The sequence below is a fragment of the Cynara cardunculus genome (genome assembly GCF_001531365.2).
Source record: "Cynara cardunculus var. scolymus isolate 2C chromosome LG 8, CcrdV1, whole genome shotgun sequence".
Lineage (NCBI taxonomy): Eukaryota > Viridiplantae > Streptophyta > Magnoliopsida > Asterales > Asteraceae > Cynara > Cynara cardunculus.
In genome coordinates, this window is record NC_037535.1 from 24,819,107 (window position 1) to 24,846,612 (window position 27,506).

Sequence of the window (27,506 nt, forward strand, 5' to 3'; positions counted from 1 at the left end):
ACTATTTTGTTCAGATCCCTGACTTATTTAAGAATTTGTAAATATGAAAATAATATATATTCATGACGGAATTATCTTTTAATAAACAATTTAAAAAGAACACATGATTGTGAAGTAAAGCGTTGTTTCCATTAGGTTCAGTAAACCAAGACGTTTTCTTTTATATATACAGACACGATTTTATTTAAAAACAAACCCAAAACATGACAGCTTAAAATATCAATAACGGAACTGAAATCGATTCCATCGGAAAACCGAACCCTTTTAAATCAAGTGCTTTTTGTGGAGAGATTCATATAGTTTGGCAACTTCGTGTATCCATCAAATTTAGAGTACCAAAAACGACACAGTCTGAGTCATCACACATGGGTGTTTTCGTTTCATGTGAGAATTCATGTGGTTTTTGTTTCTTTGAACGTTGTCTAATTTAGGCTAAACATGGCATTTAAATGCATGTATTTTTGTTCTGCTTTAAACCGAAAAAACCCAGAAAAGATGAGGTGGGTGGGTGTACATGTTTTTATGTTGCGTCCGAAATTTTTATCACGCTCATAAGATTCTTTTCAAATGGCATGGAACCACATATGACAATGAATTTTTTACGTGTATTGACTGTTAACTGACGTATTTTTGGTAGTTTAATTTATACGGAAATATTAAGGGTATTCATGAGTTCACATACATACACAGGGTTGGGTTTACATGAGACCAAGGGTTTTTTGTGAGACCCGTAAGACCAATTTATGTTCATTGATCAATTTTATAAGTTAATGATCTAATAGTCTAAAGTTGCACGGTGACAATTTTGTGATTATTGAGAAGTCTCGTGACAATTTTGTGTTTATGAATGTTCATATTGTAGATCTAAACCAATAGTTGAGAATTGGTCTTACGGGTCTCACGAAAAACATTTGGTCTCACATGATCCCAAGTCCACATACACATATACATACATATACATATGCGATCTAATAGTTGCATATTTGCACCCTCTTAGAGCATCTCCAACAGATTTTCTAAAATAGAGAAAATAAAGTTCTTTTTTTAACCAAAGGGCCAACCTAGCGGTATGTGAGTCATTGGCCTCATAGGAGGTTAAGGGTTCAAATCTCACTGAATATGAAGTTAGTGTATGAGTTTATTTGTTCTATTTGTCGTATATAAATATTATATATTTCAAAAAAGTTTTTTTTCTATTTTGCTCCAATATATTCTCTATATTTTTTTTTTCTGAAATAGAGAAAATTCCAAGTTTAGAGAGAATTATCTAAAACTGATTTTTTTATTCATTCCCACTAATCTGATTGAATTATTATTATTTTATATAATTTCTTTTTAAAAACTGTATTGGGATATAACATCTTAAAAATACAATGGACGTTGAAATCTTTAAAACAAAGAATTTGTTGAAGTAAAATATAAATATCTTTAGAGATTTCAACTTTCAGGGGCCGTTTACCAAACACTTAACCTATAAGCGTTTACCGGTAAAATTTAATACTGTCATTTACTTATCGGGTAAGCTTTTAGTTCACAAAAACGACATTGTATGCAACAATTTACCCGTTAAACGCTTACCGTGGTAAGAGTCATCGCCCTTACTTACTGGGTAAGACTCTTGTCCTTGCCTCGCTCCTATTGAGTAAGATTTTTGGTCTTCATCGTATTCATCTAGTAAGGTAATATGACATGGTAATTAAGCTCTTACACAGGTAAGTGTTTTGATAAACAGCTCATCTGAATGATTTTGTATCTTGTGTTTCCCTTAATCATTCAGCACCCTAATTCCATGGTAAACAATTACCGGATAATTATATTTTGTTTTGCACTATATCATGATAGTCTCTTAATCATTCTGTACCAAACCATTCAACAGCTATCAAACACCCTCTAGTAAAAAAAGGATTGATATTGATTTCATAATACATATTAAAACATCTCCTTAATGACATTATTAAAAATTAAATAAAACCCACAAAATAATTAATCTCAATTAATTAATGCTTAATCATTAATTTTATTTTCAATCATTACTCATCAAGTTTTTCGTTTGTAGTTCACCATCTACTGCTCTTTTCTTCACCCTCAACCTCTTGCACGTTTCCGCAAACATCCTGCATTATGAGTTGTACATTTGATCGTTAGACAATGCATACATATATACATCATTTATTATGATTTAATGTTTTATATCAGAAAACGGTCAGGATATTCATTGAATCAGATATTTATTGGACTAGATCGACCACCTATGTATAATATATGTGTATATATATATATATATATATATATATATATATATGGGCCTAATCAAATGAAAACTAATTAGTTTGTAGTAACCGTGAGATCCAATCTCAACCGCAAATCAATAGATAAATTAGAAAATTTATAATTTTGGTAATTTTGAATTAAAATTTTAATGCAAGAACATTTTAGGTTTTTTAAAACTCTCCTCTCTCCTCTCTCCATCCCCCATCTTCCGGCCTCCGGCCACCATCCTCTCCTCTGGTGATACCATTGTGGTATCACAATGCATCTTATACGTGTTTGAGTATCACACTGAGGTTGTTTGTGTGGTCGATCGGAATGTAACACAGTGGTATGACAATGAATCTTATATGTGCTTGAGTATTACATTGTGTCTTTGTTTAACAGAGTCAATATTTTTAGGTATCACAGTGGTATCACTGGAGGAAGGTGGCCGGAGAGCGGAGGATGGGGGACGGAGAGAGAAAAGAGGAGAGAGAAGATATGAGAGTTTTAAAATACCTAAAATGTCCTTGCATTAAAATTTTAATTCAGAATTACCAAAATTATAAACTTCCTAATTTATCTATTGATTTGTGGTTAAGATTGGATCTCACGGTTACCACAAGCTAGTCATTTCTCCCTTGAATAGTCCCCTAATATATATATATATATATATACACACACACACACACACACATATATATATATATATATATAAGTGTGTGTGTGTATAGAGAGGGGGGGAGGATCAAACGAGAAGTTGGTTAATTTTAAGAAAGTGAAGTTTCAAAATCACATATGACTATACGTGATAATACTTAATCATATATAATTAAACACATCCAAAAGGGATGCATACGACTTGGTGAACGCAACCAAAGGTTTAGGGGGAAAGTCGGCACTATGTGTTGGTCAACGCAACATGTATTTAATCATATATATATATATATAGAGAGAGAGAGAGAGAGAGAGAGAGAGAGAGAAAGAGGGGGGAGGAAAGATCATGTCAGAAATTAAAACATTTTATGAAGAAGATGAAAAGTTTCAATATCATATATAATTGTATTTTTTTAAATCTGTTTAATCGTATATAATGTGTGTATGTGTATGTGTTTAGGGGTAGGGGGAGGGGAGAGGAGAGGAGGGGAGGGGTGGGGTGGGGTGGGTAGAGGCTTACTCCCAAGGGACGTCCCCTACAAGCATCCAGTCTCCATCTTTGTCTTGGTATATTGGTATGTACTCGCATTCACCTATTTTTCATCAACATTTATTAATCCTTATCATATCCTATTTTGTTTTTTTTTTTTTTACTATAATTAAAATAAAATAAAATATTCATTTTTTGTTTACTTACCGAGTAAGATTTGAATCCACCAAAACGACATTGTATGTAATAATTTACCCGGTAAGCGCTAACTGTGGTAAGAGTCGTCGCCATCACTTACCGGGTAAGACTCTCGGTCCTTGTCTTCGCTCTTACCAGGTAAGATTCTTAGATTTTTGGCTCTTGTCATATTAATCCGGTAAGGTAATGTGACTTAGTAAGCCCTTACATAACTATACTATACTTTTTTTTAGAATAACGTATAAATCTCCAAAAAAAATATACATTTAACTCCAACAACTACTTTATTTTAGTAATTTTAACATTAACTATGTTATTAGTATATATAATAATTGTTGGAGCACATAACTCTCCTAAATCATTAAAATTTATACTATAGTATAGTTGTTAAAATTGTTCTTAAGGAAGTATGCTTTTAATAAATAATATACGTACATTCAGTCCACCCAAAATAAAATGTAAATGAAAAATTAGAAGGTACCATATCAAGACTTGAGATCATGTGAAACCAGTCTGTTTTCGTAAAACCCGTGAGACCACTTTTTGACACTTGAAACTTCATAGCAAAACGCTGTAAAGATAACCTTAACAGTGTTTTTGCTGTGAAGGTTCGACATTTTTTTTTTATCTTTACAGCGTTTTGTTGTGATGTTTCAAGTATAAAAAAATGGTCTCATGAGTCTTATGAAAATAGATTGGTCTCACGTAAACTCAAGTCATGATACCAGTATACATATAGCCCATGCTCAATTGATAAATATTAGTTAATTGGGTGGAATAGTTTCTCGTTATTATTTTTAATGTTATAAATATATCCATGTTAAAGTATTTGAATCTTGCATGGGACATGTGTTTTTCTGGTATTTTAATTCATCATTTTGTACCAAACCAACCAACATGTGTATCAATCGTATCAATTAAATTGATACCAATTTAACCAGTATTATTACAGTCGGTTAGTAACATCTTATCAAATATGCAAACTTGGTTGGTACAAAGTATTGGAAGTCATCTACCACGGTGACACCATGGTACATTATTATTAATTATTTATCAGTTTTTTTTAATTTTTTGTATATTGAATATTAAACTGTGTAACTTTAATTAATTTGTTTGAACATTTGAATGTTTGCAAGTTTTATTTTTTGTAATTAAAAACCCTAAAAAATTATATGTCACCCAAAAACTTAAAATGTCACTCAGAATTTGAACATGATAGTGAGTTTGGGTTGTATTGGTTGTACAAATGTAAATGGTTGTATAATAATCCACCTCTATATATGTATGTATACTAAATGCATGTAATTAAGGAACCCTAATTACCAAATTATGAGAATGAAGAAATTTAAGAGATGAAAACATACTTATAGGACCAAAGAGGTTCTCAAGAGCCATGACGAATTCCGAATACCCTTTAAAACCACCGATATTGATCTTCCGAAGAAACGGAGCTCCGTCCATGCTTACTTTCACGTATATTTTGGTCATCGTTCGCTTTCTGAACGAACACACCGGCGGCCACCCGACCACCACCACTTCTCTAATGTTTTCATCGCTTTTTCGATCATCGCCACCACGAATATCCAAAAACACCCTCTTTTTCTCGTTTCTTTCAACGCGGTCGACACCATTGGTGCCACCGGGTAACCCTAGTCGGAGCTCGGTGATGTCAAGCTCAAACCCTTCTTCCCTAATTGCCATATATGACATTTCTTGTTAAGCAAATTGTAGTTAAGATTGAGCAACTTATTAGGGTTTTAGTTTCTTTTTAGAGAGTAGCAATGAGTTGTGATTTGTGGGTAGTGCTTGTTATATATACAAAAATAAAGGTAAAAGGGAGAGGATATATATATATATAGAAGGGTTGAAACGAGAACATCTTCAGTTTATGAGTACGCAAGAACACCCTTTTACTATAGACAATCACATGTGATACTATTATTCCATCACATGTGATACTAAATCAGAGATGCGAGAGATTTTCGATGTGATCTTGGTTGCGGGCCAAGTCGCCCTTACACCACTAAGCCCCCTTACAAGTATTATCACATGTGATAAGGGTGCTGTTGATATGATATTATAATCGATCAAGACCATCACATGTGATGCTAAATCATAGACGCAGACAACCTTTGGTGCAGCCTAAGTCGTAGGGCACGTCGTCCGCACATCACATGGTCCCTCACGCGTATTATCACATGTGATAAGGGTGTTCTCGCGTCATCGCAAGACGATGGTGGGGTATTGTCAAACTAGCATCGCTTCGATAGCCTTCAGTCTATCCTGATTCTCCTTCTCACGTCGGGCATTCTCCTCTCTTTCGACTGCTCGCTCCTCTTCTATTTTCTTAAGCTTCACTTTTAATCCTTACGACCATATAATGACTAAATTGACATATGTTTCAATTAAATAAAGAAATAAAAAGGAACAAAAGTTTGACCTCGCTTGAACTGGAACCGACACATGATCTACCGGTAGTCAACCTGCTTGACGAACAAGTTACCACGTAGCCCGGATCCCCACATGTACCAACGCTAAGCATCCGACCCGTTTTCGTTCCATCCGGACAATGCTCTCATACTTCAATAACTCCAAGTGGATGGGTACTAGTGTCAGGTTCGTATTTCTCGATCATTTCGTGGATTAAGTGGTCCTACAATAAACAGCCGTCGATGATACCTTGTATTTTAGTAGTGATACATGACATATTCATCTGGAATATAAACGTGTTATTTATTAAATGTGTGATTCATAATGAATAACTCATTCATATTATATTCATCCTTAAAAAATGACACTTTACACGTTGTGGACGGTTCTTAGGTTTTCAATAAAAAACAAGTTCTCAACATAACTTTTCTCTCTCTCTCTCTCTCTCTCTCTATATATATATATATATATATATATATGTGTGTGTGTGTGTGTGTGTGTGTGGAAGTTCAAATTAGAACACCTTCATTTTATGAAAATGCAAGAACACCCTTATCACATATGATAATACAAATAAGGAGGCTCATGTGTGAACGGCATGCCTGCGGCCTAGGTTGTGCCAAATGTCGCCTACATCTCTGATCTAGTATAACATCAAGAACACCCTTATCACATGTGATAATACATATGAGAGGGTCTAGTGGTATATAGGTGACTTGAGCCGCAAACTAGGTCGCACTCACGTCTTCGATTCAGTACCACATATGTATCATATGTGATCAATATAGTATTATATATTATTGACTGTAGTAAAAGATGTTCTCACATCCTTATAAAATGAAGGTGTTCTCGTGTGTGTATGTCATTGAGTGTAATAAAAAGTTGTTCTTACGTTCTTATAAAATGAAGGTGTTCTCGTGTGTGTGTGTGTGTGTGTGTATATATATATCATTGATTGTAGTAAAAGATGTTTTCATGTTCTCATAAAATGAAAGTGTTTTCGTGTGTATATATAACACACTAAAAGTAAAAGGGCGGCAAAGATAAAGAAGAGGGTTAGATATAAGGCAAGATCGTAGGGCTAAAGATTTTGTGGATGGTGTGGTGGGTTCGATCGTGGCCGTGTGATGTGGGTTCGTTTGCAGGGACAAACCATGTGGTTCTTGCGTTGTCAAATAGGGACTAGACTTGGACTATAATTATACAATCTCTTCTTTAATTAAAAAAAATCGGATTTATCGTTTAAAAAAACTAAGTGTGTTAATAGACTGTTTTATAAGATCAAACAAGTGAACAACAATTTTTGCAACAAGTTTATATGACGTTTTTAAGAAAGATTTTTAGAACATCTTTATGTTAAAATGTTGTTTAGCAGTTGTTGAATGGTTTGGTGCAGAATGATTAACATACTCTCGTGATGTGGTGTCAAATGAATTGTTTGGTGATTATTTACAACGAAATTAAAGCGCTGAATGGTTAATTAATGAAGGCCCAAGATATAAAATTATTCAGATGATTTTAGAACCATTGAAAGACATTTTTTTAATCCAGAGAGTTGTTGTATTGCAGAATTATGATGGTATGATAAAGTCAAAGGAGGAGGTTGATGGAATTTTGATAATTGTGTGTGAAAATGAGATCCCATTTTCACGTTGCGTTTGGTGACCTTCGTCTTAGGGAGTCAACCGACAACTTCAATTTATGTGGGGGAGTTATTGTCTTTTATTTATTTCTATTTTGATTTTAGAGTTCAAATATGTGACTTTTAGGATTCCAAACTTCCATTTTGGAATAGTACATCTCTCAATATATATATATATATATATATATATATATATATATATATATATACGATATATTTCAAATATAATCATGTCTATTTGTACAATCAATGCAACCCAATTAATTGAGATATTTATAGAAATGATGTGAGTTCATTTATTATGATTTGAATATTTATGAAAGATGAATAAGATTAATTAATTATGATCAATACTCTATATTAGGAAATAATCAAAAATTCTATGAAATCACATATTAATCAAATTAAATGGACGGTTGAAATTGTATTGTATTGGTTGTACAAATATAAAGGGTTGTATAATAACCCACCTATATATATATATATATATATATATATATGGAATCACGTGAGACCAAACTGTTTTCGTGAGACAAGTAAGACCATTTTTTTACATTTGAAACTTCACAGCAAAACGCTGTGAAGGTTACATTGTGTCTTCACAGTGTTTTACTGTGAAGTTTCAAGTGTAAAAAGATGGTATCACGAAAACAGATTGGTTTCACACGATTTCAAGTATTATATATATATATATATAGAGAGAGAGAGAGAGAGAGAGAGAGACTTGGGATCATGTGAGACCAAGGGTTTTTCGTGAGACCCGTAAGACCAATCCTCAACCCTTGGATTAGATCTACAATCTGAACATTCATAAACGCCACGAGACTTCTCAATAATCACAAAATTGTCAATGTGCAACTTTAGACCATTAAATCATTAGCTTATAAAGTTGATCAATGAACATAAATTGATCTTACGGGTCTCACTAAAAACCTTTGGTCTAACGTGAACCCAACCTATACACATTTGATTTTTTTTCTATCTAATGCTAAAATTTAATTTAGTTATTAGCATATATTCGTTTTATAATGTGTTTCTTTCATATGAATCCGATTTCACAATGTGAAACTTTTTAGTTGTATTTTGTGTTTCACAAACACATAAAAAATGTTCACATTGTGAAACAAATATATATTAATCAATACATTAAATCTAATCCATAGGTAGAAAAAAAAATCATATGAAATAACACATGATACATCGGTTCTAAAGGTTATCATAATTTCATAGGAACCCATAACATTGTGACAAGTGATAACCTTCATAGCCAACGCATCATGTGTTATTTCACATGATCTTTTTTTCATCTACGTCTCTGATTTAATGTATTCATTAACATATATTTGTTTCGCAACGTAAACATTTTGTATGTGTCTGTGAAAAACACAAAACACAACTAAAAAAATGTTTCATATTGTGAACCGAGTACATATGAAACAAACACATTATGAAACAATACATGTTAATCAATATATCAAATTCTAACCTTAAACGGAAAAAAGAAAATCATACCACTGCTAGAAAACTGGGCATCAATAACGAAAATTAGCGATCAAAAGAATCTATCACTGAATTCCGTCAATACGTCATTGATAGCATTACCCACGAGCTTTTGACCGACGGACTATCAACGACGGAAGACCCCTTTAACTACGGATCAACGAAGGAATTTTTCCTCACTGATACTCTTCATTTTTTTAGTGTACATCTCGTAATCATCGTAATATTTGAGATTCTCAAATGATTAAATCCCCAAATAAAAAATGTGATAACATGCACATGATCCATGTGGAAGCATATATTGATAGTTATACACAATATATGAAAAAGTAAATAGAATAATTAAGGACAAATTGCATGAAAAAGTAATGTAACTTAACTTGATTTTTATTTTGGGTAACGTACTTTTAAAACTTTCATTTTGATAACTAAGATGTAAAGTTTTAAACATTTAAGTACACGGGTAACCAGTTGAAGCATTAACTGGTTACCATGCTGATGTGGCGAGTGATGTGGTATCCAACTCAATGTTATTTGCTATTCAACCCAATTTCATCACATCAATCGCCACATCAGCATGGTAACCAGTTAATGTTTCAACTTGTTACCCGGGTACTTAAATGTTTAACACTTTACATCTTAGTTACCAAAATAGAAGTTTTGAAAGTACGTTACCCAAAATATAAATCAAGTTAAAGTACGTTATTTTTTCATGCGATTTGCTCAATAATTAATGGTACCAATTGAAATTCTATAGATTTGTTATTTTTTATTTTCTATAGTAATTTATATATTTGATAAATAATCAATAAAAAGTTTATCATTTTTTTTATTATGTTGGATATTCAACCCGCTATGTGAGCCGACTAATCTTATGACGAACACTTGTTTTACGGGTAGTCTGGAGTCACCTCATTTGAACCTCCGTGATCACAATGGGATTTTTATTTTTCCTTGGATATAAACTTGAGACCTCCAGACACTTTTGACCTTTGGAGTCCAAGCTCAAACCAATCAAGCACCATCCTTGTGGTTCATAGTATTTTTGTAGTTTAACTAAAACGATATTTTTTATTGATTATCGGTTTTGATTTAAAACATCGGAATCTTAAAGATCGTAATGGTTTTAGGTAAGACTGTTGATGAAAAAAGAAACGCACAAGAAAGCAAGTGTAGGAAATCGGAGGATCGAGTAGTTAAACAAACTCATCAACCTGTTTATAGATTTATAAGAATTCTAACACGAAATTATGTCTAATAATACGATTCAAGATCGTTTTTGTTGATTAAATTAGTAATATTATTGTTAATATGAAATCACTGATATCGTAGGTCTTTTCTCCCACACGTTATTTTAAATAATAGGAAAAATTGCATAAAAAATTAACGTACTTTAACTTGATTCATATTTTGGGTAACGTACTTTCAAGACCTCCATTTTGGTACCTAAGATGTAAAGTTTTAAATATTTAAGTACCCGGGTAACCGGTTGAAGCATTAACCGGTTACCATGCTGATGAGGTGAGTGACTGGATATCATTCGCCACATCAGCATGGTAATTGGTTAATGCTTTAACCAGTTACCCGGGTACTTAAATGTTTAAAACTTTAATTTTAGATAGCAAAATGGAAGTTTTAAAAGTACATTACCCATAATAGGAATCAAGTTAAAGTATTTTATTTTTTTCATGCAATTTGTTCTAAATAATTCTTGGAAATTAATTAAATTTCCTATTTACAAAATTAAAATTGAAAACACATTTTCTTTTATTTCCAAAGCGATATTATGTGTATTTACAAATGGAAACAACGGAAATGTTGAAAATCTATACCGATGAAATTTTAGACGGTGTATATTCATCAGTGAATAATATTTTACATAATGAATATTAATCAATTAATATATACGATATGAAATTTATCGATGTTTAGGGGTATTTGGGATTGCTTATTTGAAATAACTTATGTTTTTCTACAAAAGTGTTGATCAACTTATTATAAGTTAGAATGGTTTAACTTCTTCAAAAACTCCTTATTACCGGTTTGGCACCAGTATAAGTTGTTTATCCAAACATTCAAAAGTGTTTATTACAGGGTGTCACACCGGAATAAGTCAATAAGTTGTTTTTATAAGCAATCACAAACACCCCCTTAATATTATGTCACATGGGTAATATTCATCAATAGAGACAATCTTCAACCAATTTTTTTACGTTTAAACTTAAAGAGTTTTTTGGGGGGGAAATTGAGACTGGTTTCGACCCGGCCCAGGACCATTTATAATTACAAATAACCTTAACTGGGCCTTGGGTTTTTGGTCGAGACCAGTTACATCAGGACTGATTATGAGAATAGCGTTTTGAGCACGGGACGATTTAGGCAGCTCAGGACCGAATTTTGACCATCGCTAATAAACATTATACCGAGGGTTAAAAATGTCATTTTCATTTTCATTTTCATTCCTAGTGCTGAACCAAACAGCACATATAAACATTGGATTTGAAACAAAAAATTGTATCTTGACAAATATCATGCATAGTGAAGTCCATATCCATGGAAATAATAGCAATTAGCAAAGGCTCAAATCACTCTAAAATATTTAAATGCCAAAATTTTTGCAAATAAAAAATATAGCATTTATACAACATAAATAAAAAAGAACCAACCAGAATCACCAGTACAACATACTCTCCACATTTTCGACTACGATCGATCAAAAGCAGGTCGTTTTCGCTCTAACTCGAAAATCGCTTTAAAGTTGCTTCCAACTTCCCATATCTTGCAAAAACTTCATTCGCCGACTAGAAGCAAACTCGAGTAAATTATACACATTTTCAAAGGAATCATCGTCCCATGAACAAAAGAAGTCGGCTTTGAGGATCTAGAAATAAATAGTACGCACTCCGGGATCTATAGTTCTCGATCTTTTTTCATGGGCTCTAATTTAATTCAACACCTTCTGATTTTAAGTGTCGGTTTTAAATGGCTAGATTCTTGATGGCCTCGATTTTTTCTACTTTACCGTTTGACGGAAGAAAATCAATACCGCCATTTTCAGCATTTTCGTGTGCCTGTTTGGAAGCCTTGTTTGCAGAGCAGACTCTGCCTTCGAAGTAGGTTGAGTACGGAAATTCTTCTGCACATCGGTTTTTCCATCCTACAAAAAGAAACGAATTTCAGAAATGAAGTTGCGTAGAAGCAAATATATAATAAGTTGGGGGTCTTCACGAAAGCATCTACTTTACTTTTTCTGATAGAGGTTAAGTTTGTGTACATCTTACCCTCCATAGACCTATGGGATATATTGGGTTCATTGGTTTGGTTAGAAGCAAATCTATAACAAGCTAGGGCTCTTCACGGAAACATTTGTTGTACCTTTTATGGTAGAGATTAGGTATGCGTACATCTTACCCTCCAGACCCCATACAATATATTGGGTTTATTTGGTTTGGTTAGAAGCAAATATATATAGACTTGGGATCATGTGAGACCAAGGGTTTTTCGTGAGACCCGTAAGACCAATTCTCAACCCTTGGATTAGATCTACAATCTGAACATTCAAAATCACAAAATTGCCATGGAACTTCTCAATAATCACAAAATTGCCACCGTGCAACTTTAGACCATTAAATCATTAGCTTATAAAGTTGATCAATGAACATAAAYTGGTCTTACGGGTCTCACGTGAACCCAACCCTCTCTCTCTCTCTCTCTCTCTCTCTCTCTCTCTCTATATATATATATATATAGGGTCAGGTTCAAAGGAAAACCGTAAAAAAATAAAAATAAGGAACATGCGGGTAAGTTGTAACCATTCACCTGGACGGTATGCACATGTGCATACAAATAACTAAAGTCGTTTCTTGGTTTTTATGCACGTGTGCATGTTCATGTGTATACCGGACAAATTGCTTACAAACAACTTGTATACACATGTGCATGCCATCCAGATGAATGATTACCAGGATGTTCCTCGGTTTTTCATTTTTGTGGTTTTCCCCTCAACATGGTCCTATATAATATATATGCGCCAAAAACCTAAGTAATTCACTACCAACATAAGTATATAAAATCATGAGGTGTTTGTTTCTTGTTTTCTTTCCTATTACTCCATTCCATCTAAAAGAAGAATCTAACTTGGAATTTATTACGGTTTTCACTATTGATTTGTAAAAATGATGGATGCAAAGATGCCAACTCCCATGTTATTTGGTACAATGATACCACATTTTATCTAAGGATGGACAGCTAAGGCCGCAACAGGAATGGACTGACCAGAAATGATGTGAAAGATTTTAATTTGACATGGGTAGTTTAGTAATTTACTTATTTTGTCCCATCACCATGATTTTGTTCCACCCACTTTGGCGGGACAAAAGAACTCTATTTTTGTCCCACTCAGTCATGTCCTGTCCCAGTCGAAGGCTGTTTTATTGGTTTTCCACCAAGTCCTGTATGGATAAAGCTATTTGGGTAGATTAATCTGTCTGTATAGCTGGGGAAGGTTTTTGTTTGGGAGGGTTTTCTCATAGATTGAAGGAACTTATTTTTTGATTGGAAATGACAGGTTTGGAAAAAACTTGCCTTTCTGCATATAACTCCCCCTAGAAGCTTATTGAATGACACTTTCTATATCATTAAGCCACTACCGAACAGTCATGTACAGCTGACCGAATAAGTTGTGATTCTTCTTAAGCTGCTAACAAACAAGCCTCAATTGTCGCACCAAATGTGAGACAAGTTTTTTGTTTTGTTGTGTCTCGTCCTCATCAAAAGCACCCTAAATGATTGAAAATTGAAGAAAAAGACGGTAAGGCTTACTCAGTGCAGCATCTCGGTCATCAAAAGTAGCCACCAAAATTTTGTGAACTGCAACACAGTCTTTCAGCTTCCATTCTTTCACAGATCTACGCAATCCGTTACTAGTCAGTAACAAAACAAACATTTAAGCAACCGAGAACATCAAGGGTAGAATTGGAAGTATGCAAGAAGGAAGACGAACACTTCAATTGATGTACTACCTCCGTCTCAAAATAAATGTCCATGATGAAAAAGGCACATAGTTATACCGTGTAATTATTACACTTCTTAATTAACTAAAGGACAGATTTACCCTTGATAATAGGATAAATGAATCTCTGTCTGATAATTAAGGGTAGAATTGGAAAGTATGCACTTACTTTTGGAAGTGGACACTAATTTTGGGACAAACTAAAATAGAAATTTGGACTCTTATTCTAGGAAAGGGGGGTTAATCAACAAAATTACAGATTTACCCTTACTAATAGAAGGAGAAATGAATTTCTCCATCTCATAATCAAGGGTAGAATTGAAAAGTGTGCACTTACTTTTGAAAGTGGACACTAATTTTGGAACAAATAAAATATTTGGACACTTATTTTGGGAGGGAGGTTAATTAACTAAATGACAGATTTACCCTTACTAACAGAAGAAGAAATGAATTTCTCCATCTCATAATTAAGGGTAGAATTGGAAAGTATGCTTACTTTTGAAAGTGGACACTAATTTTGGGACAACTAAAATAGTATTTGGACACTTACCTAGAAACGGCATTATTGAGCGATTCTTCAATCAATTTGATTGCCTCTGCCTTTTTATTTGGTTCTAAACAATAGATCATCTCGGCTGCCGCTGCTCTGTGCATCAAGGAATCTACAAAATCACAAGCATGGTGTCTTAAACGTGCACAGAGGATATAAATCGTGCACATATCACCAAGCATGTATCATAAGCGTAGAAAAGAGATGGATGACCTTTATGTTGTTCGAGGAAAACAGCATTTGCCTCCATCAGAGATTTACCATGGAGTTGACTACAAAAAAGAAAGATGAGCATTTAATAAGAAACGACTAGTAGAGATTGGCGAGCAGCCGAGCATTACTGCAAACACAAAATATAACATGAAATAACCTGAAAGTTGGTCGTTCTGCTTCCAATACACCAAAAACGAGTTTTTCAGCATCAGTCGTCGGAGTAGATCTTGATGCCACTTTATGGAAAAATCTTATCTGTGAAACCCACACTCATATTAATAAACTAATAGAACGCTTTATTTCAAGACTGTCCTAAAAAACTTGTTAGAACGTCCAAAAGCGTCCTATCAACTTATTGTAACACCTTTACATTGTTTGGTCTTGTAAACTTTTAAGTCCTACAAAGCAGTCTATAAGGACATTTAGACATAATTGGCGTTCAATAAATTCAATTTTGTTTTACTTTTTTAATGTAAAGCATTGATTTCATTTACTTATTTAGGTAGGAATGACGTACCAAGCAACGATGAGAGTCTGGGTTTTCAGCATCCAGTTGTACCAGGTGCTTCAAAGCCTTCATGAAATAGAAAAACAGTCTAAGGGTTAGATCTAAACAAGCCCCAAGGTACTATCCAATCCTAAAGTTATCACAAGCATTACATATATAAATACACACACACGAAGCCATGTTTACCAACAAAATTAACCCAGCAGGGTACAACGGAAAGGAGGTTGTAGAACACAAAAAAGAGGAAATTTTTAATCGAAGTGGAATCCAGAGACTACCACTTTCTGGGGTCTTCCAGCTGAACATACCACTGCAAGTAATAGTTTGCCTAACATAGTGAAATAATAAAAATGGAGCAAAGAAAGTTGTCGTCTAAATTCCCTGACAAAATTACCTGCAACGCAAGCAAGATCTTCTGCTTTCTCATATTTACTTCAAATGAAAGCAAATGTGTCTCCAAGTAATCAGATGAATGCTTCTGAAGCAGTTTCAGGTACTTTCCGGTTTCCATTAAAGGATCTTCAGTCTAGATCAAAGAGAAAATGTTACTCGGCATACTGACTAAAAAATTGTTTTCCAAGATGTTTGCATACACATATACAATATATATATATATATATATATAGAGAGAGAGAGAGAGAGAGAAAGGGAGGAAGGTTAAGGGGAAAACCCCAAAAAAGTAAAAACTGAGGAACACCCAGATAACCATTCATCTGGAGGGTATTCACATGCGCATCCAAGTAACTGAAGTTGTTTCTTGGTTTTTATGCATGTGTGCTTGCTATGCACATGTGCATACCGGACAAATTGCTTACAAATTATTTGTATGCACATACGCATACCTTACAAATGAACAGTTACAGTGTTCCTCGGTTTTTCATTTTCTTTGTGGTTTTCCCCTGAACCTAACCCTTTGTGTGTGTGTATGTATATACTAATAATACAAAACATAATTCTTTTACAACATTAACTATACAAGAAAAATGAATGCACTAAATAACAGAGTTTCAACTAAAGATAGACTCAAAGAGGAAAAACCTGCAGTAGTTTCTCTCCATTTGGATCTGGATCAACTGTCTTGACATTTCGTTTCCCATACTTGGAAACACCACTCACATTAGCTTCCTCGTTCTTCACTTCTGCCTCCTAAAGAAACATCAAAAATACATGTCATGCAGGGTTTTTTTTTTTTTGGGGGGGGGGGGGGGACCATCAAACGTAAATCTGTTGGGATGAAACTGAGTAAATCGGCATACTTTTTTTGCTCGCGCTTCAGCTTTTCTCTGCTTTTGCCTCATTTTCTTCTTTTGAGAAGCAGGCAATTTTGCTAGTTCATCATCTTCTTCGGTTGACGATTTCGGAGGAGAATCATACAGCTTAATGTAGCATCTGCATCACGCAATGGAGCACAAAATACCAATAGTCAGGTTAAGAAATTAAGGGTCAGGTTACGGTTTTCCATCCAGATAAATAGTTACCAGGGTGCTCCTCAGTTTTTCATTTTTTGGGGGGTTTTCCTCTGAACCTCCCTCAAGAAATTAAAATATCAAAAGGGACATCTAGCAAATTTTTCAAGAAAAGAAAACTTCTAGTCCTTTTTCCGTTAACAATAAAACTTACAGGATGGTTTAAAAATTGCCAAACTGTCAAAAGCCAACAAATAAATAATCACAGAAGCTTCACCTTATAGCTCCAGTTGCTGCCTTCCGAAAGTAAGCATGAGCATGAAGCCGATCTTGGAATCTTAACATTTCAATATAGGCACGTAGAGTCATTTTCCTTAAACAATAAGAATGGAAATCAAATTGGTCTTCGGTTATATCTGCATAATGCTTCTCAACAGCCAAGAATTTTTTCAAAGCACGTCCAAGGTCACCCTGGCGAAAATAACTGTCCCCCGAAGCAAGTTCATACCTTCAAACGGAGACATTTAAACATATTCAGTAGATATTATAGATATAGCGGTTTTTCACATACATTAGGCCTCTCAAGTCTGTAAAACAAAGACTTACCACATGCACTGCATGTCATGCAGGTTATTATGTTGATCACCATCTTTTGTGAACAACACAGCGGTCTTTTCAGCAAGTGGGACCTATCAAAAATCATATACCATGAACATATCAAGATTAGAAAAGAACAAAGACGAGAACCAAAATTCAAAATCAAGAATCATATATGTAACAACTCGTCCCACATAGATAGAAAATGGGATTGTGAGCTCCTTATAAGCCTCAAGTTGTGGGATACCAATAACTTCCACTGTGGTTTGAAATTGGCCTTGAAGTTATTGCCCAGTATGTTGCTTTGGGCTTTAAGGTATTACAAATGGTATCAGAGCCGATCCTTGAACCATCGGGATGGTGGGGCAAACCTCATCGGGTATGATGAGTCCTCAAGAGGGGGTGTTTGTAACACCTTAGGCAAATCCCACATCGCCGAACACAGGGAGGAAGATTCTGGGCAGGCCTAACGAGGACGTCTGAAGTGTAAGTGGGGGAGTTTGTAGCAATTCGTCCCAAATGGATAGAAACTGAGATTTGTGAGCTCCTTATAAGCCTCAAGTTATGGGCTACCAATAACTTCCACCATGGTTTTAAGTTATTTGAAGTTATTGGGCCAGTCTGTTGCTTTGGGCTTTGGGATGTTACAGTATACAAACATGTAACTTCAGTAAGAGAAGAACGAAACATATTTGAAGATTTGAACCTGATCAGCCTGCAACATTCTCTTAACACATTGACTATTTACATATCGATCTGCAAGATCCATGCACCTAGCTTCATCTGCCAAAGCAGCTGCTGCAGCAAAGTCCCCAGCATGTTTTAGTATCTTGCTCTGCGAAGGAAAAAAACCACTTCTTCAAGATCTAAAAGTAACCATCACAGTAGCTGAGGATTCACAGAAAAGATAATCTGCAATGTGTAGGAGCTAAAAACCATTTCAAGCGTCTACATGCATAAATATCTTTTGAAAGCAAAAGCAAAAGAATCAAAATATGGAAGCTTTTATGCAGCTCCACTAGATTGTGGAAATATGGAGCCCTCAGATCATTTTACGCTGTGTTCTCGAAACTTCTTTTACAAAAGGAAAAAAAGGGGGGAGGAAAGTAAAAGAACTCGTGTTCTTGGAACTTTTTTAGGAGAGAAAAGGAAGGAAAATAATGATAAGTTTCCTCCCAAATGTGGGAGGAAAAGGAAGGAAAGAAATTAAAACCCTTTAAAAAGATTATTAAAATTACAAAATTACCCAATCTTTCATATCAAAGGTTATATTGAAAGGGTAAATTAGTAAACACAACATCTTTCACTTCCTCTCTCTCCTCTTCAAGAACACGAAAAATTATTTTCTTTTTTTTTCTTTCCTTCCTTTTCCTTCACTTTCAAGAACACAAATAAAAAAATTGTTTTCCTTCCCTTCTTTTTCCTCCCTTTCTTTTCCTTCCATTTCTTTCTTCTCTCCAAATTCGAGAACACATACGCAAAAGGTTCTAATTCTTTACTACATGTTGCTATAAAATGGTTCAATAGCATTTGAGCAACTGTTGAAGTTACTTCCTTCTGATTCCAAGTCTATAAATCATGCAGAAAAGCTTGTAAAACACACATTAGATAATCTAAATGCTAGTAGATAATAGAAGATATATTTTCTGAAAAAGAAATACACAGATACGATTATCCTTGATAAACGAAGAGAAAAAAGGATGGTATAAGCAGACCTTAACAGAGTATAAATCAATAACAGTTGGAGTATGTTGCATAGCTTCATCGATTTTAGCAAGACCCATATCATACCGAGCCCGTCTATCATAATGCTGCAGAAGTCATCTCCATAAGAATGAGAATATGCAAATTAATTGGAACCTAAAACTTATGAATCAATAACCAACCTGAGCCAAATAAAACAAAGTCCACATAAGTGTGGAAGGTGGCTCTTTTCCTGATCTGGACATAACATGTAACACAAAGAATTAATGCTAACACGCAGGGAACAAAAAAGTAGAAACTTTATCGACCAGACACAACAGCATCCAGAAGATGGGATGCAATAAAGTTACAGGGGTTGTTTGGTTGGTTTTTCATTAAGTCTTGTATGGATAAAGCTGTTTGTATAGATTGAGAAGGTTTTTGTTTAGGAGGTTTTCATAGATGGAAGGTGTGTGTTTTCTAATTGAGAAGGGCAGGTTTGGAGAAAACTTGGTTTTCTGCACAACACTCCCCCTTAGGGGATGTTTGTTGGTTTTCCATTAAGTCCTATATGAATAAATGGATTAATCTGTCTGTATAGATTGAGAAGGTTTTTGTTTGGGAGAGTTTTTTTCATAGATGAAAGGAGCGTGTTTTTTAATTGGGAGGGACAGGTTTGGAAAAAACTTACCTTTCAGCATAAAGCTCTCCCCTAGAAGCTTACTGAATAAGCCACTTCCTATATCATTAAGCCACTACCAAACAGTTATGTATAGCTAAAGCTGGGAGTCCCATTAAGCTCATTAAGATGCTAACAAATAGGCCCCAAGTCCTAAGTTGTCTGTATAGATTGAGAATGTTTTTGTTTAGGAGGGTTTTTCATAGATGGAAGGTGTGCGTTTTTTAATTGAGAGGGGCAGGTTAAACTTGGCTTTCTGCATAAAACTACCCCTTAGAAGCTTACTGAATAAGCCACTTCCTACATCATTAAGCCACTACCAAACAGTCATGTATAGCTGACCAAATAAGATATGAGTCCCATTAATCTCATTAAGCTGCTAACCAGCAGGCCCATGGTTTCTGATGCAAGAGAAATTGCATGATACTGGAAAAGTGCTTAAAACACATTAATACAACACCTCGATCAGGGGCCAAAGTTGTTATATATGGGATAATACCGGTAAGGCAGGAAGATAATACCAATTAAATCAACATATGGGCTCAATTTGCAGATCATCATATTGACATTATAAAAAGGTTAAAGAGTAGATTAACATAATGCAATATTACCTTCCAGGGTATCCACCTGTCTTTTTAAGTGATTCCTCCAAGTCAAGGACCAACTTTTCAAGAATATCAGCCTAAGGACAAAGGTTAAGAGTCGGTCAAAATAATGCAAAAAAGCATCAAACAAGTCTACAATCTTCAATCAGTTAGTTTGCACAAACCTTGCCACTATGGTCATACAGAGGAGAAAGGTCAGAGAACAGTGACGGGACTCCCTGCAATTGCCATTAAAAGAAATATGATGTTGCACACGAAGAAAGATTAACAAAGGAATAAACACCAAAACAAGGAGTACCTTTGTTAGAAGAGGCCTAATGTAATTATCTGCTGCATCTCGAAACTTTTCAGCAACCAGAAAATCTAGCGGGATCCTCTAAAAAAGTGTTGTGATTTAGATAGAGGAATAAAGAGAGATAATCTAGTTACTTAGTTAGGTTTAAAGTTCACCACATAGCTAGAGAAAAACTTTAGGGAAACCTACATTCCACTGAGTTGAAGAGACCTTGCAGGAGTAAACTAATGAAATAAATCAGAGTGATTGACGGGAAACCCAGCTCATAAATATTAAATTTAAGGGGTTGTTTGGTTGGTTTTCCATTAAGTCCTGTACGGATAAAGCTATCTACATGGATTAATCTGTCTGTGCATAGATTGGGAAGATTTTTGATTAGAAGGGTTTTTTCACATATGGAAGGAGTGTGTTTTTTAATTGGGAGGGGAAGGTTTGGAGAAAACTTGGCTTTCTGCATAAAGCTCCCCCTAAAAGCTTACCAAATAAGCCACTTTATATATCATTAAGCCACTACCAAACAGTCATGTATAGCTGACCGAATAAGCTGCGAGTCCCATTAAGCCCATCAAGCTGCTAACAAACAAGCCCTGAGTTCACTACCTTCAACCACTTAATTTGACAATTAATACCTAGAATATCAACGTTAAGACTAAGCAATGACTAGTATTATTTGGAAAAAAAAAGGTATTTGTATCTAAAAAGTATAAATGTATGATGTATGCAAATGCAACAATTTCTCAAACAGCAGCCATCATCTGAGATGAATCTACAGGCTGTAAATGAACCATATTACAAGTACATCCCAGCTTCAGAAACAAACAAAGGGTATATCTAGACCAACAATGAGATATATCAGTATACCACACATGCACACACAAAACTTGTCACAGTGACCGCCCGATTTTTCCTCCAAATAGAATATATATCCAGACGGAAAAATTAGCATAGATCCCACCTAGGGATTCCTTCGAAGAGTAGAAATTTAACAAATTCCATTTTATCAATTAACGTAGTATATCCAATCTGAGACTTGATTCAAGAGTTCCAAAAGGAAATATTCTTTATAGCATTAAGTGAGAAACTGGCACAAAGATGGAGATTTAATCAGATTTAATCACCTTAACAGCAGACGACCAGGTGTATTGCTGCCCAAGAGATTGGTACAAAGCATCCAACTTATCTATTTCATCAGAGGAATATTGGCCAGTCTCCGAATACAACCCCACACACTTTTGCAATCCTTCATAGTATCTAAATAGAGGAAGATCGATTAATATTATATTTTATAAAGAGAATTCTACAAACTACATAGAACATTTCTATATAAAAAATACTACTTTCTTTGGGTGCCTATGTGTGTGAAAAATATAAATAACTGATTTCCACAACCATATTGAGTTAGTGAAGCCTTTGAAGAAAAGTTATTCCTGGTCATCTCACATAAGACATCACTTGGATCTTATATCATAATTCAGTAACTCCACAGTTTCTTGTATCCTAAGAATAAAAAATGACCAAAATACCTTCTTATAAAATGCACTAGAATTTTAGTTCTCAACCACAGCATAACTAGCATCATTGTTTGAATGATGCATGCATGTGCACATACAAGTACGTCTCGTGTGTTCATGTGCTTAAGAGAGAAGGTACATTTACATTATGAAATTCACGAAAAAAGAATGATATGTCTTGAGATGAAGAAAAGCATTTTTATTAGTTGAAGAAGTAAAATAAAAATAAGTTTCTTGATCATTCTAGATAAAATAGGTGGCAGAGAGGGTGAAGATTTGGATGAAAACTTAAAATAAATAGCATGCTTTACATACATGTAAAGTTTAACCTTTCCAACTTCTTCAGTTGTTACTGGATATAACAAAATATGCAATCACTCTACCAGTTAAGATCTAACAGGAAAGCAACACAACTTTATCATTAAGAAGTAATACAATTCAATGGGCATATATGACATGCCAAGCCCCCAACCCCTCTTAATTTATCTATGAATTTAATAAAGCAATTCTCATGGTTGAGCAGACCACGGTTTAAGACCAGACGCTGCATTAGTCATTGAATACGTCATAAGCTGAGTATTAAATTTAATACATCATTCAGACAATTCTTCTAGCTTCAGGCATACAAATGTAAATCTAATCTGATATTAGTACTCATTAAAGTATCATCAACAGACTGTTTTCATCTAACCTGTAGTTGTCAGGATTCATTGTAAGTAGCACCCTGTACAACTTTTCGCCTTCATCAAGGCAATTAAGCTTCAAAAGGAGAGAAACCTCCTCTTCCTTGTAGGATAATTTATCAACCTATTAAGAAAATTGGAATAGGTTATCAAATGAAGCCAAATGTTCTCTATCCTAAACATTATGCAAAGTAAATAGAAGATAAAACTTACAATCTTGAACTCTTTTCTGCGCAGCTCCTTAAGAGCTTTATCAAGAAAGCCACATTCCTCCAATAAAGATATCTGGAACAACCACATTGTGTAGGAAACAATCAAAACTGAGTGTTATTTGTATCATATGCATATCAAACCAAGAAAAAGTTTGACATCCCCAAAATCCTAGGAGTTCTTTTGCTAAATGAAGAACCGATGCAACAGGTTTGTGTGCATCCTACCCTCCCAAACCCTACTTAAGAATGGGAGATACCAAAAACTCCAGTACCAAAATTTTCCTTCATACCTAGTAATCTTTTACAGAAAGAACCACAATAACAAGTACAACAACAGCTTTTTCAGAGAGGGCGTATTAAAGACAAACTTCAAGGAGCATCTACTATAAGGTATAAAACAAAGCAAGGACTTAAAGAAAAGAAAGTTCCAGGGGTGGGAAAATAAGGGCCATGTGAACAATCAACAAATTATTCTATGTTTATGAGTTTACTAAATCTACTAACAATTGTGCCAACATATATAATGGAACTAAATCAACAAAAAGATTTCACCTAGATAGCATTATTACCTATTACAACTATTACCTTGTATAACAGCATTTCTCCATGCTCACAACGTTCGCTATCCGGAGGATAATCATCCTCGAGAGTCCCTTCATATGCTTCCAGAATATCAATAGCTTTTGATGCACTTGTAAAACAACATCCATAGAGAAGTTACAGACAGCCAAAAAAAGGGATGAAGTTAACTACCATAACCATTGATTTGCATGAACAAAGCAAAAGTTTACTGATGCTGGGGTATTAAGATATGGAGAAAAAATCAGCAATTAACTTCCCAAAAAATGTAGAGATAGCTGCATAGATCAAGTACTTCAACAAAAAATGGAAGTTGAACGTTAAAAACAATTGTCATGAAGAACGTATGTATCCCACATGGATATGTGATGTAAGCAAGCTCTATGGAAAACCAAGAGGAACTTCACACTCAGGCAGATATCATTGCATACAATCATCTAGCCAGCATAGGCTATTGACCTCGCATAACAATATACCATGCAGGTGACATCTCCATACCCTGTATCTATGTGCCAAAGCAAGCATGCATCAAGTATGACAATCAGATAATGGTATCTGACAGGCAAAAAAAGTAAAAATCTCCATAGCTAATAATGTCTACATACTTGTAGAGGACACAGGAGATGAATGGTCTTCCTTTTAGTCCCTGAAGCAAGCAGAGAGATTACTCAACTACTGATGATATTTAAAGAACGAACTTATAGATGTGAATCTATGCATATTCTTGTTGCATAGTTGGTTTATAATAAAATGCCTTTTGGAACACTGTACAGTGTGGAATACTAGTAGCACTGTCAAAAGTTCGAATAAAAATATACCAAGCCGTGTACGGAGCATTATGGGTGTAAGACAAGAAGGACATCTACATAACATTTCAAGTATAATCCTGAAATTTTCTGTAAGCAGGTCAAATGCTGTTGAGGTGGGAGTGAGGATGGGGACAAACACAGGGCATGGACCAAATATTCTACAGGCAACACGCAAGCAATGCTGAGCCTCACCTCTATGGTTAGTGTGAGTGTCTTTCAAGTTTCAACCAATCAACTAACCAACTCATACTTCACAAGCATACAACCTTTTTAACCAAAGAAGCCAGAATATTATGACCACTAATAAGCAAAAGCCAGTGTCCTTTTGTTTTCTGGAGGACAATGTTGATACAATAAATTTTCATATAATTCTGTGCATCCTTTTAACAACAATGATGGTACTGACTATGGCCTCATACAACGATAATAAAAATAAATAAATAAAGATGAGAAAAGAAACATTTGAATTACATTAATTTGAAAAAAGACAAAAGATCACAACTTACTTTGAGTTTAGGTGATGAGAAACTGCAAAACCAATCCAATTCATCCGATGATTAGGTTTTAGTGTCAGCAATTGTTGTCTAGTTTCAACAAAACCTGCCAAGTCACGCATTTGTGCCTATAATCGGATGGGAAAAAGCACCATTAGCTACCCAAAACAAAGAAAACAAGGGGACGAACTACCCTGTACACGATATAATGATATCTACCTGTAAAAGCGACAAGTCCCTAAGTATTTCGATGTTGTCAGGATCTATCCTCAGAGCATTCCTATAACATTTTATTGCCTCCCTGTACTCTCTGTCCGATCGGTAGAGAAGACCATAGACGTGCCAACAAACATGGCTTTTCAGGTCATTCTACAATTCAGTACGTTAATTAAAAATGTTAAATTGTACTGATGTAAAAAGTAATTTTAAATAAGAAAGCTTTAATGTATGAACTTTGAAAACCCAACCTTCAATCCTAGCCGTACAAGCTCATATGCTTCTTGCTTACGATCCATGCAGTTCAATGTTAATCCCTTCATTGAGAGAGTTTCTAGCAGCAAGAAAAGTATGACAGATAAGAACAATTTTACAAGTCAAAAGCATACGTCCAAAAGATAAAACAGACCGTCCACCCCACCCATCACATATATTGCATGATTTAGCAATTTTAATCATTTCTAATTGAAAGTGCACATATAAGCTGATAATTTTTTTCTTCTCATGTTTACAAGTATATGTAACTGTACTGGTATAAAAGACACATGCCTATTTACTCAAAAATAAGAACTCATCTCTTCACAAACCTCCATGATCTGGGAACTTCTTCAATATAGCATCCGCTGCCTTTAGCCCCTTTTTATACTGTTTTGTTTCATAAGATTTCTGCCAAAGAGACAATCAAGAGAACATGCATCATTTACTCAGTAAACAGCTCAATACAGAGACAATATTTCTGCCTTCAAAAGAATAGCAGCAGCATCAAAACAGTGCAATACTATATATATATATATATATATATATATATATAAGATTAATTGTCGTTAACCCTTGTGATAGGATCAAATATTATCTGGAAAAAAGATACCAAAATATATTTGCATCAACTAGAACTACAGAAGTGGGTTACTGAGCATAGCTTAAGAGTTAAAACCAAGGGATTGTTTGTTAAGGACCTAATGGAAATCAAAGCTTATTCGGTCAGCTATACATGATTGTTTGGTAAAGGGTTAATGATAAAGAAAGTGGCTTATTCATAAAGCTTCAAGGGGAGCTTTAAGCAGTAAGCCAAGTTTTCTCCAAACCTTCCCCTCCAAATAAAAAGCACATTCCTTCCATCTATCGAAAAAACCCTCCCAAGCAAAAAACCTCTCAATCTATAGAGTCAGATTAATCCACACAATCAGTTTTATCCATACAGAACTTGATCGAAAGCGAACCAAAAAGCCCCTAAAGTGCTTTGGAATCAATTTGGTTTTGTACTAGAGGAATCATCTATACAGGAAACAATTTTGTTGACTAATAACTTGCGAAGAGAGCAGATATTTTCATTGATCTACAGAAGATAAGAATGGTGCGTATTCAAGCTTCTATTTTTTGACGAACTTACTTTCTTCTTTTTACCATTTTAGCTACCATGCTAGAAGTAAAGCTTCTCGATGCAGAGGTCAAAAACATGACATTAGAACAGTATCAAAGGTAGGTTTACGCGAGTTGGATATATCAAATGAGTTGATGTCAGATACAAATACATGATGTTCTCAATGACATAATGGATATCCCAGAAACATTGGAGGTTCATCTCTTAATGTTATCTTTTGAGTTTTACTGCTTTATAGTCTCTTCTATGTCGTGTTTCACCTACTGGCAGCTAGTTTGAAAGAAAGGCTTGTTCTCAAATGGTGCACACCCACATTTTATACTATATGATGCATAAGATTTTGAGGTTTAGTAGGCTGCTGAAAGTCTGAAACCGCAGTTGTATTTTCAACATAGCTGCAAGTGACATCAACCTCAAGCTTGCATTGATAGTAAAGTACCAAAATTGTCCACAGTTCATTCAATGTGATAAACCAAAATCCATTACTAATAATAAAAGCAACATGCCGCCACTTCCCCGAGTACAAAGCTCGTCACGATTACACGAAAAATCATATGTTTACGTTTAATTCAAGAGACAAACTTTCTGATTACAATTGACGATCCAAAATCCTTACAATCCAAGACTAACAGTCAACAATATAGTTTCATTTAATCAAAACAATAATAACTAGGGTTTTAAACACTGTTGTAAAAATATTCCAAATTGGCAAACTGATTAAACTCGTTGAGATTGTATAGCTTACGACGATGAGCTTGAAGAGGTTGGCCTCTTTAGGAGGAAGCGAAGCGCCCATTGTTTGTGTTGCAAGTTAGACGATTTCTAGAGAGAGAGAGAGATTTGATAGTTTGAGGGTTTATAAGGCGACGTGTGATGTGAAAGAGAGAGGGATGAAAGAGGTGAGTGG

The 27,506-nt window shown here is 34.7% G+C and overlaps 2 protein-coding genes across 3 annotated transcripts; both read right to left on the reverse strand.

Moving 5' to 3' along the window:
* Positions 1–2,023: 2,023 nt before the first annotated feature.
* Positions 2,024–5,296, reverse strand: LOC112516362 (auxin-induced protein 22C-like). The gene is made up of 3 exons (XM_025123371.1): positions 4,960–5,296; positions 3,428–3,500; positions 2,024–2,114 (listed from the first exon to the last, which is right to left on the reverse strand). Exons 1-3 carry the CDS (start codon positions 5,294–5,296, stop codon positions 2,024–2,026), a joined length of 501 nt encoding a protein of 166 aa, XP_024979139.1.
* A 6,416-nt stretch (positions 5,297–11,712) lies between these two features.
* LOC112516733 (N-terminal acetyltransferase A complex auxiliary subunit NAA15-like) lies at positions 11,713–27,506 on the reverse strand. Of its 2 annotated transcripts, none has more exons than XM_025123941.1 (26): positions 27,345–27,505; positions 25,806–25,884; positions 25,470–25,552; positions 25,222–25,371; positions 25,015–25,130; positions 23,706–23,811; positions 23,122–23,193; positions 22,917–23,032; positions 21,833–21,965; positions 20,718–20,795; positions 20,584–20,637; positions 20,426–20,496; positions 19,339–19,393; positions 19,168–19,263; positions 18,159–18,287; positions 17,462–17,544; positions 17,133–17,363; positions 16,706–16,838; positions 16,488–16,595; positions 15,844–15,975; positions 15,459–15,515; positions 15,099–15,196; positions 14,942–15,000; positions 14,729–14,840; positions 13,989–14,074; positions 11,713–12,324 (listed from the first exon to the last, which is right to left on the reverse strand). In XM_025123941.1, the coding sequence occupies exons 1-26, from the start codon at positions 27,393–27,395 to the stop codon at positions 12,146–12,148; spliced, it is 2,667 nt and encodes an 888-aa protein (XP_024979709.1). In that variant the 5' UTR covers positions 27,396–27,505; the 3' UTR covers positions 11,713–12,145. The 2 variants fall into 2 exon arrangements, with proteins under 2 accessions (XP_024979709.1, XP_024979708.1); XM_025123940.1 differs by having other exon boundaries at positions 12,146–12,324; positions 13,989–14,089; positions 27,345–27,506.